Consider the following 15,254-nt stretch of genomic DNA (forward strand, 5'->3'; position numbering starts at 1 on the left):
ACATGGGTGTTTCCATGTCTCCTTCTTCAGGCTACTGTACTTCTTTCAGCAACATGGCTGGATTGTTTGGCCATCATTTCTTCATTATGTGGAATTGAGTATATGAAGAATTGCTGTATGCATGACCTTGTGTGGGGTCTGTGGTTTTGAACTTGGCATTGCCCTACTATTGTGTGACAACAGGTAACTGAGGAATGCTACATGAGGTAAACCATTGAGGTGATGAGGTCTTCTACTTGTTCAGTGGGTGCTAGGATTGAACAACTTCACCCATGCAATTGTGATTCTGAATTTCCTGTGGGCAACTGTTGACATTTCATATAGCATGCATGCATATGGTGTGGCAAATGTTGGAGCCACTTTGCTGGAGCTTGTGACTGGTGGCTACTGTACGTCATGATAATGTTTGCAAATCACAGCTGTTGTTCAAGTGTGATCAGGCACATGTAGTGACCCTATTTGTCTTTGCAACTTCAGCATCATCCCAGGCAAGAGGAGGGGACAAGGCGAACCAAGTGGGGAAGCAGCTGGCCATGGTACCTCGAGTCATGAGACAAATGACACGGAGGGACCCAGTGGCCTGGAAGTTGAGGGGAAGCCACAGGTGAAACAGGATCCACGTTGTCATCTTCAGATTCTTCCTCCAGTGGCCACTCCTTAGTGGTGGTGGACCCATCAGGACCTGTTCCTGTTCCTGTTCCATCCTTGTATGCCTCCCCAGTCCCATCTCCACCCTCCCTGTTGCTCCCCACCCAGTTGGCTGTGCCTGCTCACTCAAGAGGGTGGGCTTCTCCTTTGCCCCAGGCACGTCACCCCCTGCTCTTTTACCCCCTGCTGCCCTGAGGGAGGAAGCTATTGATCTCCTGAGGAGTATGTCTGGGGGTCAGACTGCCATTCTGAATACCATCCAGGTGCAGGGCAGCCCGATCCAGTCGATAATTGCATACCTGGAAGGCATTCATAGTACAATGTCTGTCCAACAGAGATTCTTTCAGGCTCTGAAAAGATCTCAGGATCTGGCCTCCTCATTGACAGCAGCCATTCACCCCTCACAATTCTCCCCCCACTATCTCCCTCTTCCCTATCCAGTTATCCTGCTCCCCTACCTGTCCCAAGCACACAGACACATCCAAACGCACCCACCTCAACAATCACAAGCAGCACACATAAAAACAAGCACCACAAGACACACCAGCAGGCAAGCACTCAGCGGTCACTCACACACTCCACAACAACCACCATTCCCACAGGCAAACCCCCCACCCCCTTCCGATCCACATACCACAACTGCATACATACAAACATGACCTCAACACCCACAGGCACATTCACCACACCCAGCATACTCCCAGATACCAACTCAGCAACCACAGACACAGCCACCACATCCACCATACCCCCAGACACCAACCCAGTACCCACAGACACAGCCACCACATCCACCATACCCTCAGACACCACCACAACAACCACAAGCAAAGCCACCACATCCACCATACCCCCAGATACCACTCCAACACCCACATACATAGCCACCACATCCACATTACCCAACACGTCCACCTCCTAGACCCCCAAGAAATGCAAATACCCACACTCACACATACAGCGGACACCACCCAAACCCAAGTATTTCTCAGAAACACACACCGGAAGCATCAACACTCACAGGCAAGGCAAGCACTCCTTCAACCTCCCAACCTCTGATCCCTTCTGCAGTCCCTACCCATTTTCCCAAAGAAAGTTTCCTTTTTGACCTTGCCCTTACCCCTGTGATCGCCACCCTTCCTCCAAAACCAAGAGAACCACACCCACACCCTAACCCATCTCTTCCACATCCAAATCCTCCCCTGTAAGCAGCCGTGCCCCTTCCACCCAAATAAGAAGGCCACCCCTCCTAAGAAGATGTCCACCCCACCCCTCCAAAACCCTCCCATCCCAAATATGATTCCACCTCACACAAGAATGATCTCTGAGGTGATTGCATGCCCCCTTAATGCTCCTTCCTGTGGAGGTCTGTAGCAGTGATAGGGGTCAAGCTTTTGCACAGTACTGTACTTGGACTTACTTATGGTCTGGCCAATGGCCTTTGATCTTCATCATTTTCTCTTAATAAACGCAATCTTTTGTTTTTTCGGTGCACATTTATTCTGCCATTACTTTGTAACCTTTTATTTTTCTGAGTAATTTGTGTTGTATGCCTAGAGTTGTGTGTGTTTCACCCTGACTGCTGATCCATTTGCTGTGGTTGACAAGATCGGACTTTGTGGGCAGTGCTGGTGTCACCCAGGACAAGGGTGGATGTTCACTGTATGGATTTGTGGGTGTTAATCTAATTGGGCTGTCATTGTATTGTGGTTTGTTTGATACAGTAACTATTTCATCCTGGCATGATGTAGATTGGACATTTGTCTCATGTGTGCAAGCTAGCTTTTAGTTTGCCCACACATGGAGGGTGTTCAGCTGTGCAACCTTCCTTTACATGTGACTGACCATATGTCCATTTCCATGTGTCTACCTTGCAGCTACTTCATCTACATGTGTGACCCATGCTGTTGCATTTGCTTTCTTGATGTGCACTTACACATTTAGCAAATAGGCATGTCACTTGGTTTTTACTATTGGTTGCCCTTGAGATACATGAAGGGAGAGTTCCTGTGCAAATGGTGTTTTAGGGGCATGTGCAAAGTGAAATGTGTCCCAGGGCAGCATCCTTCCTGGAGTGCCCCTGATGCACCATCCCTATTGTGCAGGTATTGTTTACATTGTGAGTTTGGTTATTTGTCTCACAAAATATTGTGCATCCTTTTGACCTTCCATGGTGTTGCAATGTGGGTGATATCTGTGGGCCCATCACAGGTATGTTTCATAGAAGGTGTGTTTAGGTTAAATGAGACATCCATACATATGTGTCTTCAATAGCACAACCGTCCATGGCATGTGAGCAACGTGAGGGTGTCAGTTTAATTATGTGTGATGTTGATGTGATGTTGCTGTTGTGTGACACAATGTTCTCTACACTTCACTGTACCTGAAACTGCGATGAGCAGACGTGTTTTTGTGGAGAATGGTAGTGCAGTGTCAGTGACCTGCCCAAAGGGGACATCATGTGGCTGTGTACAGGACATTCATTGTGAATGACTCCGACCTGGGACACAAAAAAAGTATACTTGCTTCATGTAGCGTAACCCACATACTAGATGAATGGCAGCGTGATGATCTGTTGTTAAGTTTCGGAACACAGGTAGGTGTGTGATCATAACATTGGTTGGGTCCTCAGTGACATGGATTTCTGGGCTTCATCTATGAACAGCAGCAGCATCAGGACGTATGTGATCGGCTCCATGGCAGCACAGGGCATGTGATGCTGCCTGCAGGTGAATTCCTTTTCTTTTTTTGCCTCCATTTCTTCCAGCTGGGATGTGTTATAACCAAACATTATTAATAAAAATTAATGACTAAAACATAGTGTGAAATACCGTGTATTAAAAGGCCTAACTGAAAAATATGTGTTAGAAAAATAAACTTGTGCTCTGAAATGTGATTCACCTGGTGACAGCCACAATGAAGTCTGACATGAAAAAACAAATACTAATGTAAATGTATTTTGTTTAATCATAATTAAATGTACTGATAAAAATGATTATTAAAATGTACTAAAAGTTTAATGGTTTAAAATTAAATTAAATGTTTTATTCTTCATGTTTAGCATTAGTTTAAAGGCCTCATGTTTTAGTAATTTTCCAGAAACAGGATTTTTAAATGTTGTGCTAACTTTGCAAAATAATGGTTCTTCCATCATCCTGTGTGACTTGCACAGTGGAAAATTCTGCGCTGCTCTTGTTTCATATTTTGTGCTCTGCTCGAGTTAATAGTTGTTATATCTAACAATGGGCTTTAGTTTTTGGCAGAAACCATATGTGGGTTTTCTGTGTAATATAAAATGTAATTTTTGTGCAGAAGCTGATGACCAGAGACGAGAGAGGAGTGACAGCGTAAACCAATCCGAAATATGCTGAGAGATACGTCTTAAGCGCAGATGATGTTTTATTGGCTGTCTACTAAACCACCTCATAGTCCTGTTCCAGTAGAAGCTTAGCTAGTTACTTTTTAGGAATTTAATATAGCAAAGTTTTAGGTGATGTAAGTTAGTTCTTAGAAGATTCCATTTAGCTTCAGTTCTGTTAAAGTTCTGTTTCAGTTTTGTTCTAAGTTAGATGTGTTTCTATCTTTGCCTATTCTAACAGTTCAGTTATATTAGGCCCAACTTTACTGCACCGTTTCCCTTTCATGTCCTGAGGCTGATTAATGAAGGCCTGATATTCCTGCGCTCTGCTGATGAAGATTCTACTGACTGCTGATCCATTTAGGAGAGGTATAACCATTGTGCATTTGTCTTTCTTGTAGGTTTTTCTCCCTTAGACAATCCAACCACATGTTTTTGATTAGCGCCATAGATGTTTTCCAAATACATTTTTGCCTTATTTTTATTCTTGAATGAAGCCCACACTTGCTTTCCAATTAGAGTAAAAGTTAGGGATGCCTGACTCAATGTCTAAATTTCATTTTTTACTAATTGATTAAAATTAATTCAACTCCACAAACTAAATGTATATTGTTTCTATTCTGTTCATTTTGTTGGTATTCTGCATTGTTCTTTTGGAGTGTCTAATGATAAATGCTTTGGTTAGATTGAGATTCTTTAGGAATTTTGGACAGCCTGTGATGTTTTTGTACTTGTATCATTTGGTCTTGTGCATGATCTATGTGACCCTAGCATTGTTAATCTAAATGGCAATAAATGATTAAACTTTACTAAACTGGTGGTGTGATTCATGGCCACCTGGGTCATGGTGTGTTTAAGTTACTGACTCTAAATTGAAATCAAGCTCTTTGGGTAATGGATGACTTACTCTATACGTGACACCTTATAGTAATAATATAAAATAAAATAAGGTCTGTCATGCTCACAGACGTGGTGGTTGGACCGCCACAGTCACTTTGGTGGAAGTCAACATCTTAATCTGTGCGGCAGAAACACTGGCTCTGATGGGCTCACTGGTCTATCTCGCCACCACGGCGGTCTGCGCTGCCATGCAATGCTGGCGGGACTGCGGCAGTCTTTGGTCTATGGAACCGCATGCATCATAATATGGTGGTTCGTCTGCCAACCCAACGGTGGTCAGACCGTGGCTGCCATGGAGGTACACGGACAAACTCCTAATCAGGCCCTCTATGTTTAAAGTCCCCTGTTTAAAACAAGTCCTCACCCTTAGCTTGTCTGTCTTCCCTCTGAATCTTCTATGCTTTAGGCATCAGGTTCTTGGGGATTCTACATTCACTGAGTGATATTTTTGCTATATGTCTGTTATATGTGTGTAAATATCTTATTGAAGATGTGTGATCAGTTATTCTTTTCATATTGATTCCATGCAATCATCCATCAGCATACTAGCAACAGTGAGCACCAATCCCAAGATCATACCAGTGATAGTTACAATTTTCAGTGTGTAGTTACAAACAAATTGTAACTACAGCACTTGTGAGTAAGGTCCTTCTACGAGTGTCTTAATTCTATGTATCTATTGAACATTGGAGCTACAAAAAATGTCTTCAAGATTTCCCATTTCAGATTCAAGAAATGCCTTAAAAATGTCAAATCTAGGTGTATAAGAACCACCAGAGAGAACCTACTCTAAGAAGAGGTGATATTTTCCTCCACAGGTAGGGTAGATTTTTCCCTTTAGTAGTTGATGCTTGACTTGACTCGGGAATGGTTTGGAAAGTATTAGGGAATCAACCCCATGTTGTTTGTGATTCTGTGTGTCTTTTTCAAATCCTCATTTTCAGTCTGATCATCAAATTGAGGAATAAAAATACCATCTTGTCCAAACGTAGCTTAACACCTGCTTAGTGCTGAACTGCTACATGTCGTTGTGTAATGTGCTACCACATCACTATGCTTCTTCTTAGGAAGTAATTTAAATCTTCAATCACATGTTGACTCTTTCATCAAAGGAGCAGAGGACTACCTTACGTTACTTTGAGGTAGCATCTTTCATTCCAATCATTGATTTTGTAGAAGTGATCCACACTTTGAAGCTATTGAGGCAGAACTACAGAAACTGATATTTAACAGGAATTACTAAATTCCACCTTGCCCCTCTCATAGCAATTTTCCATGGCGTGGTTGGCCACTAGCTCACAAACTTTTCATCATTTCTCTGTAAACATAGTCACATTGAACCTCTGCCCTATTGAGGCAAAACCTTTCAACAAGCTAGCCTGCAAAACCCATAGTGTACTTCATTCTGGATTCCCTCTGGATCCCACACAGATATGGACCGTTCAAAGAAGGTGCCAACTCCAGATCTTCCTTTTACAAATTCTGTCTTTAAGCACGTTCACACAATCTTTCTCTGAAAATTCCCCTTCAGCAGTGGTTCTTAACCTGTGCTCCAGCGACCCCTGGGGGTCTGCAAAGTCTACTCAGGGAGTGCTTGACTGCTTAGAAAATTAAATAATCTTAACTGATTAATAAAGAGTATTCAAATAAAGAAGCAACATGTACAATTGAAAATGTTACACATTTCTGTAAATGTAAAGGAGTCTGAAATAGGAAGCTAAAAATTAAGTTAATATACTCATATCGTTTCTGGGGAGCATTGCAAGTGCATCAAACAGAATATACTATGTCCTATGGGTGGCTTCAAAATAATTTAGAAAAGCTTCGACCTTCTCATTAACATCACAGTTTTTTTTCTTATTTTTTGTGAATCAATTAAAATAATTCATCATTTGTGTATTTGTTTGATGAATTTCAGGTTCTGTATTGTGTATTTGTGGTTGAAATCATCAAAAATGCTTAGGCCCTGGTCCTCAATTTCCAGTAATGACTCAGAGTTTCCCTGGAGTCTAACAAAGACTCAGCTGGCATCCTTGGGTGCCAGTAATGATTAAGTGTGGTCCTCAGCAGTTAAAAATCATGAATATGGAACTCCATCCCTTTGGCCTTCAGGATATTATCTTCTTATCATATATTTAAAGAAGAACTGAAATATCAGTGCCAGTTCACTCCTTAGGTGAAAAATGCATGTGTCCCTGAAAGTCTGAATTCTTTAATTTATATCTGCCATATTCCCAAATTATTTTATCAAAGCTTCACACTGACTACAAAAGACCGCTCTAATTTCCACATACATATCCATATATGGGGGAGTGTGACCAGCCAAGATGGCTGATTATACGTGTTTTACTATGGCTCCCGCCATGAAGGAAATTATCCTCCAATATCCTGCATAATTGGAGGTGAGACAGTGGAAATCAAGTCAGCACTGGCGCCCCTGATTCACGGGTGTGCAGGGTAACCTGCGGACGTCTACATCTGCCCTGTGGGAAGCAAGATTGGTCTGGGCCCTGAGGAAATCGGTGAAGCGGCAATAGATGGGACTCACAACAACAGACGGGGATGGCAATTAACCCGCGTGAGCAAAGTGCCAGTGCTGTATGCCTGGAAGTGTCCTGGGCTGCAGTGGCCTTAACCTATGAATGCGTGGAGATGAAGGAGCCACCCAATTGTGCCCGGGGCTGGGATGTGCTGCAGAAGCTTCCTCCCTAAGATGGTGGCCGTTGCAATGGAGACCTGCGCTGAGCGCTAGCAACTGGGCCTACAGCAGTACCTTGAATTGGGTGATTGGAGGCGGCTGAGGATTGGGGAAGATTGGACCCCTTGGCCTGGTGTCCGCTGTGTGGGCTGATGTGGAGTGCTGAGATGAGAGGAGCATGGTGTGTCTGGCTGCTGAAGGCTCCAGTAGGGGCTGAGCAGGGAACCCTCAGTAATTTCGTGTCTCTGCCGGAGGGGGTGAGGAGCCTCACCTAAGTGGCTGCCGAAGGCCCTGGGCCACAGCTGGGGCCCTTGAGGAGTGGACCACTTCTCCCGCTGGAGGAAGCTATTGGTATGCCCACTGGGGAGACTGCTGGGGAGACCTGACGCACTGGCGGCCTGCAGTGCACAGTGAGTGAGAGGGGACCGAACACCCCACTGCAACAGGTGAGTGACTGGCTGCCATAGTGAGAGAGTTGCTGGTTCAGACTGTGTGGGTGGTGGAAGGTGGCTTGGCTGCCTCAGACTGACACAGGCGATGTGGGAGGTATTGAATGGGCCCATTGAAGTGACCCTCTCCTTTTGACTGCAGAAGGACCTGCTGCGTGTCGGGGGTCAGATTTGTGACTTCACTAGGCGGGCCCAGTGGCTGAGGGTGCGATCCTCTGGTCGCACCTTGGGGAGGAGTGCAGGTGGTAGAGGAGGGTACTTTTATGTGCGTGGTCCCCATTAAACACCCAACATGAGCCTGTTGGGAATTAACCACTATCCCGAACACCCCCGTTGATGCATATTGGATCACCACACAAGCTCTAAGGCAACTACATACTGCAGAGTGCACTTACATGCCCCTGATACTATGGGGAAGGACAAAGGCCCTAAGGTGGCACAGATGAATAAGATTGACCAGTACACGGTCCCAGGCCCTGGCCCACAAGGAACAATGCAGAAGGAGTGGGCTGGCACTGGGTCCGTGACGCAGTCATTGGGTAGGGCCAAAATCTTGCCGGCCAAACATGGCACCAGAGAGACTCTAGAATCTAAGATGGACACCATAGCAATTGATGTCAATCACCTGCACCTGGACTTGTGTAAGGTGGCTGAGCGAGTGACAGGCATTGAGGATGATATCTGTACTCTTAAACAGGAAATCAAAATGCTTCAGGCCACTGTGGTGGGCCTCAAGTTCAGTGCCTCACAAACGAAAGACTGCTTAGAGAATGCAGAGGTCTGATCTCGGGGAAATAATATACACCTCAATACCTTTCCAGAATGAGCGCAGGGCCCATCGGCAGAATTATTCCTCGAGGATGGGATAGTAAAACCTCTTAAACCGAAGTGTCTTGTGATAGGTCTCTTACCTTGGGAGTAAGACTGAGGCAGTAGCATCACCACCGTGTGTGGGTGACTGTCAGTCCCACACCAACTGGAAGCTGTTGGCCTGACCTCTTTGGGCACTACCTCATCCAAACCTAGAAAGTAAAGGTGATTTGTGGCAGCCTAGAAACATAACACTCTGACTCCTCGGGGAAGTTGTGGTCGACAGCCCATATCTTTTCATCTAAGTTACACAAAGTCTCACACATGCGAAGGCAGACAAAGAAATGTGGGATAAGTTTTAATGTATTTGTTGAAGCGACTGCATTCTATGATGAAAGACATGAGCTGTGATTATTCGGAGGATGAGACTATTGTGACCTTTCGAGTTAAACATATAAACAGTCCCAACATCCCAACATAATCATGAGTCTAAGAATTCCTACCTACACCCTAATGTCTAGCATGAGAGCATGACAGTGTTCAGCCCGTCCCAGTCTATGGAAGGGGCCCGACCAATAGCGGAAAGAAGGCAATGGTCTGCATTTTGTTCTGCAGGCAGTCCTCCTGGTTGGCTGGAAAGACAAGGTCAAGATCAGCAAAGCTGTCTCCGAAGTGGCGTACAGCATAAGATGGCTGGCTGGAATGCCTTCTACCCTTCGTAGGCCTATGTGGTGTTTATATAACAAAATGTGTTGTGTTCTGAAAACAGGCCTGGCATGATAGTATGTCTATGGTTAGAAAGCTGATTCCGTAACTCTAGGAGCAGCAATAATAAGTAAATTATTGTGTATAAATATGACAGCCTTGAGCAGGGCACACAGTGAAATGCGTGCAAGGGACAGATAAATGTAGAATACGAGCACGTATGTTTTCTGGAAAAGACAAATGATAAAATATAAAACAAGCTAAAAGTGAGCTGTGCTAAAAACTAATAATACAAATAAAAGCGAATAAAATGTGTGTGTGTCTTAAAGGCACAGACTAAGGACCCAAAGGCTAAAATATGGTGCCCAATCTAGGTGTTAAAAGGATCCACAGCAGTCTCTCTAACCTTTTCACGATGGAGAGTGCACATCGTGCTTTGGTGGCAGTGCTACGACCTGGTGAACCCCTCTTCCTCAACGCCAGGCCCTTGTTGCACGCTTATTTAACTATAGGGCTCGGGATGCGATCCTTCAGCATGTCTGCACTCATAGTCCCCCAAGGTTCGAGGACAAACAAATCCAAATGTTTCTGGATTACACCTGTAGGGTTCAGGATCTCCACAAGAACTTTATACCAATTAAAAACATATCCATATACAGCATAACACTCAATATCGGGGCATGTATATGGCTCTATTATGTTTTTTTTCGCTTGTGTTTTCTCATTATTTCTGTTGTTTTATAAATGTATTCTCATCCTTGTAACTTATGATGGGAAACTTGGGCTTTTGTAAAGTTCTCTGTTCCTCACAGGGTCTAGTCCATGATAGAATACTGCAAAATTAAGAAAAACAATAAATACAACAAAGCTCAATATGCACAGATTGTATGTTTTAATGCAGATCCCAGAAAAAAATTGTGAGGGTGAGAAAACTGTTGAGTACGTTAAGCTGTTGATAAGAATGTATATGCCTCATGACAGTCACTTTGTAAGAAATGTTATTTGTTCTTCATTTCAGCGCTCCCTAATGAGCTATAACTCCGTTTTGGTTATGAGATCAATTTCTGAGCTCTTGTATGGAACACCTGACACTCCATCACTCGGTGTTTCTCGACACCTTGTAGAAGAAAACAGTTCTCCCTCAACCAGTGGCTCCTCCTCCGACAATGAGTGTGGTAGTAGCTCCAAAGATCAAGATACATCTTTTTTTCCAGAGCACCATTTGCCTTTATTTGTTCAGTTACCAAGTTTCCAAGACTACTGTGAAGATGAATCTAGTGGCAAGGATTCTGAGAGAAGGCTACTGAACGCAAGACAAGTAGAAATTAGTAAAGACACAGAATTATCTCATGTAAAAAATTTAACTGAGGACAAATTTTCAACTGATCAGAATCTCCCTCAGGAAAAAGTTTTTTCAATAGAAATGGAAATGAGGTCAGAGCTTATAGGTAGCAAAACTGAAGAATCAGTAAAAACATGTCAAGCTAAGCCTATCGGTTTCAAGGCAGCAACAATTGAAGTTGGTGACCTAGCACTAAAAAGAGACAAAAGTGAGGGTTTAGTTAAGGGATCTATGGCTGACAGCGCCTTACTGCATGATGTGACCAAAGAGCAAATTTTAGATGTGGAGCCATCTTCTATGTGTGTTCCAAGGCAGAGTGTAGCTGGGCAGATGCTAGTACCAAAACATAAACATACACATTTTACTGAGCAATATAAGCCTGCTCTTCAGGTTGTGGTAGCAGAGGTTGACTCACGACTCGATCCACAAAAACCTCCTCTAAAAGAGCCTGACTCTACCACACACAATGCGGATGGATGCATCCATACAAGTGTCCACCATCAAAAATATCCAGTTCCTGATACACCTGATCAAAAGCAGCTCTCTGTAGGAGAGGGTGATTTTAAAATATCTGGTCTTAGTGTCAAGCAAGAGAAGGCATGCCTGAGTGTGGATTCTTCAATAGGAAGACCAGCATCAGTGGAAATTCCTAGTGAGGAAAGCACAATTCATCAATGTATACCTGTGTCGGTCTTTCTCAAAGAGCAAATAGATTCTGCAACACACTGTTCAGATGAAAGTGTAACTTTGATTGACCAGGTTGAACAGGCCACTCCAGAAACATCACACAAACTCGAAGGAAAGATAGCCTGTTCAATACCGTGTGATGACTATGCTATTTTAGGAGTTCAACATCAAGAAGATACACTTGTTTTACAAACTTCTAAAGAAAGGCCAATGTCTACATCAAATTTTGAGGCTGAAGATACAGCTTTGATAGGAACATTTCAAAAGCCCCCAGAAATAGTTAATTCTTCTGAAAAAAAGTTAACTTCGGCAAAAAATGATAACAACAAAGTTTTGACAGTCGAACTGCAGGAAGACACAGCTGCATCAGATCACTCCTCTACAGCAGTATGTGAGGAGAAAGCCATTAAAACAGTCCGGTATCAAGTTACATTGCCTACATCAGAGCATCCCAAAAATAGATCAGATTCTACAGCACAATGTGTTGATAAAGCAATTCAAATCGTCCAAAGAAATGAGTCCACAGCCATGGTAGACCCTTCTAAACCTTCTTCTCCTACACAGGTTAATGAAAAAACTGTTATAACAGTTCAGTTTGAAGATGCTACACTTTTATCTGACCATACCAAAGAACGACCAGCTTCTACAACTTTAAGCAATGGTGAAAACACTATTCTGATAGTCCAGCATCAGAGAACAACACCAGTGTTGGACGATACCAACCAAAAAACAACATCTGAAGCACAGACTGATAATGAAAGAACACTTGTAATTGTAAGACACCAGGCGTCCACACCAGTGCCAGATTTGGCAAATGAAAAGCAACTGGCCGATGCACAGTGTGATAAGGAAAGCACAGTTTTGGTAGCTCAGCATCAAAGGAAAACACCAGTGTTAGATTATCTGCAAACAAAAACATCCTCTGCTGTGCAGTGTGGGGATGGAGGAACCACAGTAGTATTCAAGCACCGCATGGCTTCACCAGTTTCAGACTCTTCTGTACTATTGCCTGTTCATGGGGCCAAGAGTGGTGACATTAGCTTTACCTCATCAGTTGAACATCAAAAGAATACTGCAAGCTCAGAGAACCCTTGTGCAACTAACACGTTATCAGTTCAGACCTCAAAGTGCACATCATCTTACAATAAAGAAGAGACTGCCACCCTTGAGTGCATAGTTGATGAAATGGTCTACCTTTCCAAAGAGATGAATGTTTTGGCAAATTCTATTTCTACTGATGACGGACCTCAAAACAACATTGTTTCAGAAGAGATAGAGAGGCAGCAGGATCCTCGCATCATTTCAGCTGAGTCCTCTAGGACCCTTGCTAAAGAAATGGAAGCAGACTGCAGCAATGCTAGCAATGTTGTTGTAAAGATAGAGAAATCTACATCAATGCATGTTAAGACTCACCCATGTATTCCAAGTTCTCAGCATAGTATGTTTGCATCATTCGATCAGCTACAGGCTTCACCTGTTTTTCATGAGCATATAGAGGATGTAACACTTGAAAGTGGAAGTTCTAGTAAAACATATTTTTCCCACTCTTGTAGTTCAGGGACAGGAAGAAGGTCTGATAACTTTTCGGATTTTGAAGAAGCTGGCAGAGAATCTGAAGTTTCACTGGTTGAGATTTCAGACATTTTGGATGAAAGAAGCCAAAGCAGTTCTCATGCTGCTGGAGCTGTTTTATCTTCTGTTGAACCTGTGTATGTTCATCTGTCAGATCTCTATGACATGAGGCATGTTGGTGACTCTGGAAGCTGCAAGAGTGACCAAGAATCAACAGGGGACGGATCTTCTCTCTCTGTTGATGAACTTCTTCAGCTGTGCTTTGAGAAGGAGACTCCATCAAACATAACAGATGTCTTTGCCATGTATCCAAATATTGCTCAAGACACCGTTGTGCAAACATCACAAACGTTTTATGAGAACATTCATGGCAACATTATGGAAAGAGTTTCAAGAAGCTCGACATCTGAGAGAGGATGGAGTAGTAGTGCTTCAACGGATTGCTCTTCAGTAGATTCAGAGCTCCTCTATAATGATAGTAAAAAGACAAGCAAAGTCCACCGGAGCTCATCATCCCTCAAACAAAGAAAATCAGGACTCTTTTGGCCTTATGGCAAAACTGAGACATTGGAGAAATCCTCCGAGCAAAGCATAAAGCAAAAGGTCAAAGCTTCCATGGCTAACATTTCAAGAATTATAAAAGGAAAACCTCCAAGCGAACGAGAAAGAAAAGACGGTAGTACTAACAATATTTATTTGAATGTACCTATTGTTTGAAATTTGAAGCATCCATAGAAAGCTAAAAAATGTGCATGTGCACATGCTTTCTCGTCTCTCAACAGGCTTAGTGCTAGTTCATTTTGTGGATGTGACCTGTAGTTTTTTAAGACAGACAGCTGTTCAAAAAAGGCGTATCCTCAATAGATTTATAAGTCCAGCAAGCCATATGCAAAAAATGTAATTTGAACTTTATTAAGTGAAGTTAAGGTTCTTCTATCAGACCTATAGGGAGAAACTGTTTCTACCAAATGCACTGCTCGTGACCTTAAATGTTACATCACAAAATATATTACATATTACATAATTGATTACATCATTTAAAAATATCAAGTATCAAGAGTGTGGTGTACAGAAGATTGTACTACATGTACTAAGAACTTAGAAATGTAATTATCAAGTCATATTAATGGTAGCAGTATATTCAGAAGTCTCTTAAGTACCAGAATAGATAGAAGAAATGTGTGTATAATGCACACAAATGGCAGGCATTGTGAACGGCACTCCGATGGTAGGGCACTGAGTGGGGAGCATGTGTGTGGCACTTGGCAGTAATGTGAGTGGGGCATGTGGGTAAGTAGGACATGCAGGCAGGACAGTACCTATATGGGCACGTCTGTAGTTGACACACGGATGTAGGTCAGAAAAGTATCATTTAGCTATGTAGAAGGCAAATCAGAAGCACAAAAAAGTACATTGGAATCAGGAGTGTATTGAAAGTTTTGTTTTTGTTGCAAATGTGACAAATGCAAGGGTCAAGAAAGGTATGGCAAGAGCATATACTTGCCAGGCAAATAGATATTGTCACAGGATGCAAATTCAGCACTGTTAGTTCATCTAACTAATAATCATGATTGTAAGTGTGATGTCATCAAAAATGGCTTTTGTGATGTCCGTTTGCAATATAATTTTTGATGTCATCAAAAAAATAATTTATGGTGTTTCTGATGTTGCATCTGAAGTGAATGGAGATATTATTGACATCCAATAATGATGTCAGTGGAGATGCACTTGAATTAAAAGAGGTTGCTTGTTATGCCTTTTGTGATGTAATTTATGAGGCAATTAGCAATGCAATGTGGTCAGAGTCTAGCTTTTGTTTATGCCGTACTTTTTCATTTCCATACCTCTTTGATAGAGGAACCTTAACACGAAGTACAGTTTTTTAACACCCAAAGTACATAAGATGCTAAACCATGAGTTAAGGTCCTGCAATGTGATTGGGGTTTTCTGCTGACACTTTACAAATTTGGTTTGTCATTGTCACTAGGACCTAAAGTATTCAAAGAACCAGACAATTTTAATTTGTAGGTTTATGATATGATGACATATACTCCCAGAACACTTAAATCACTGTGAGGGAACATC

At 42.7% G+C, this 15,254-nt stretch overlaps 1 protein-coding gene across 1 annotated transcript in view; it reads left to right on the forward strand.

Moving 5' to 3' along the window:
* Window positions 1-15,254, forward strand: part of OBSCN (obscurin, cytoskeletal calmodulin and titin-interacting RhoGEF) — a 1,961,032-nt gene that overhangs the window by 1,456,417 nt on the left and 489,361 nt on the right. Inside the window, exon 114 of the mRNA XM_069211034.1 lies at window positions 10,587-13,845. Coding sequence (XP_069067135.1) covers window positions 10,587-13,845 — 3,259 coding nt within the window. The remainder of the gene's footprint in view (window positions 1-10,586; window positions 13,846-15,254) is intronic.

This window comes from Pleurodeles waltl, chromosome 10 (assembly GCF_031143425.1).
Source record: "Pleurodeles waltl isolate 20211129_DDA chromosome 10, aPleWal1.hap1.20221129, whole genome shotgun sequence".
NCBI lineage: Eukaryota > Metazoa > Chordata > Amphibia > Caudata > Salamandridae > Pleurodeles > Pleurodeles waltl.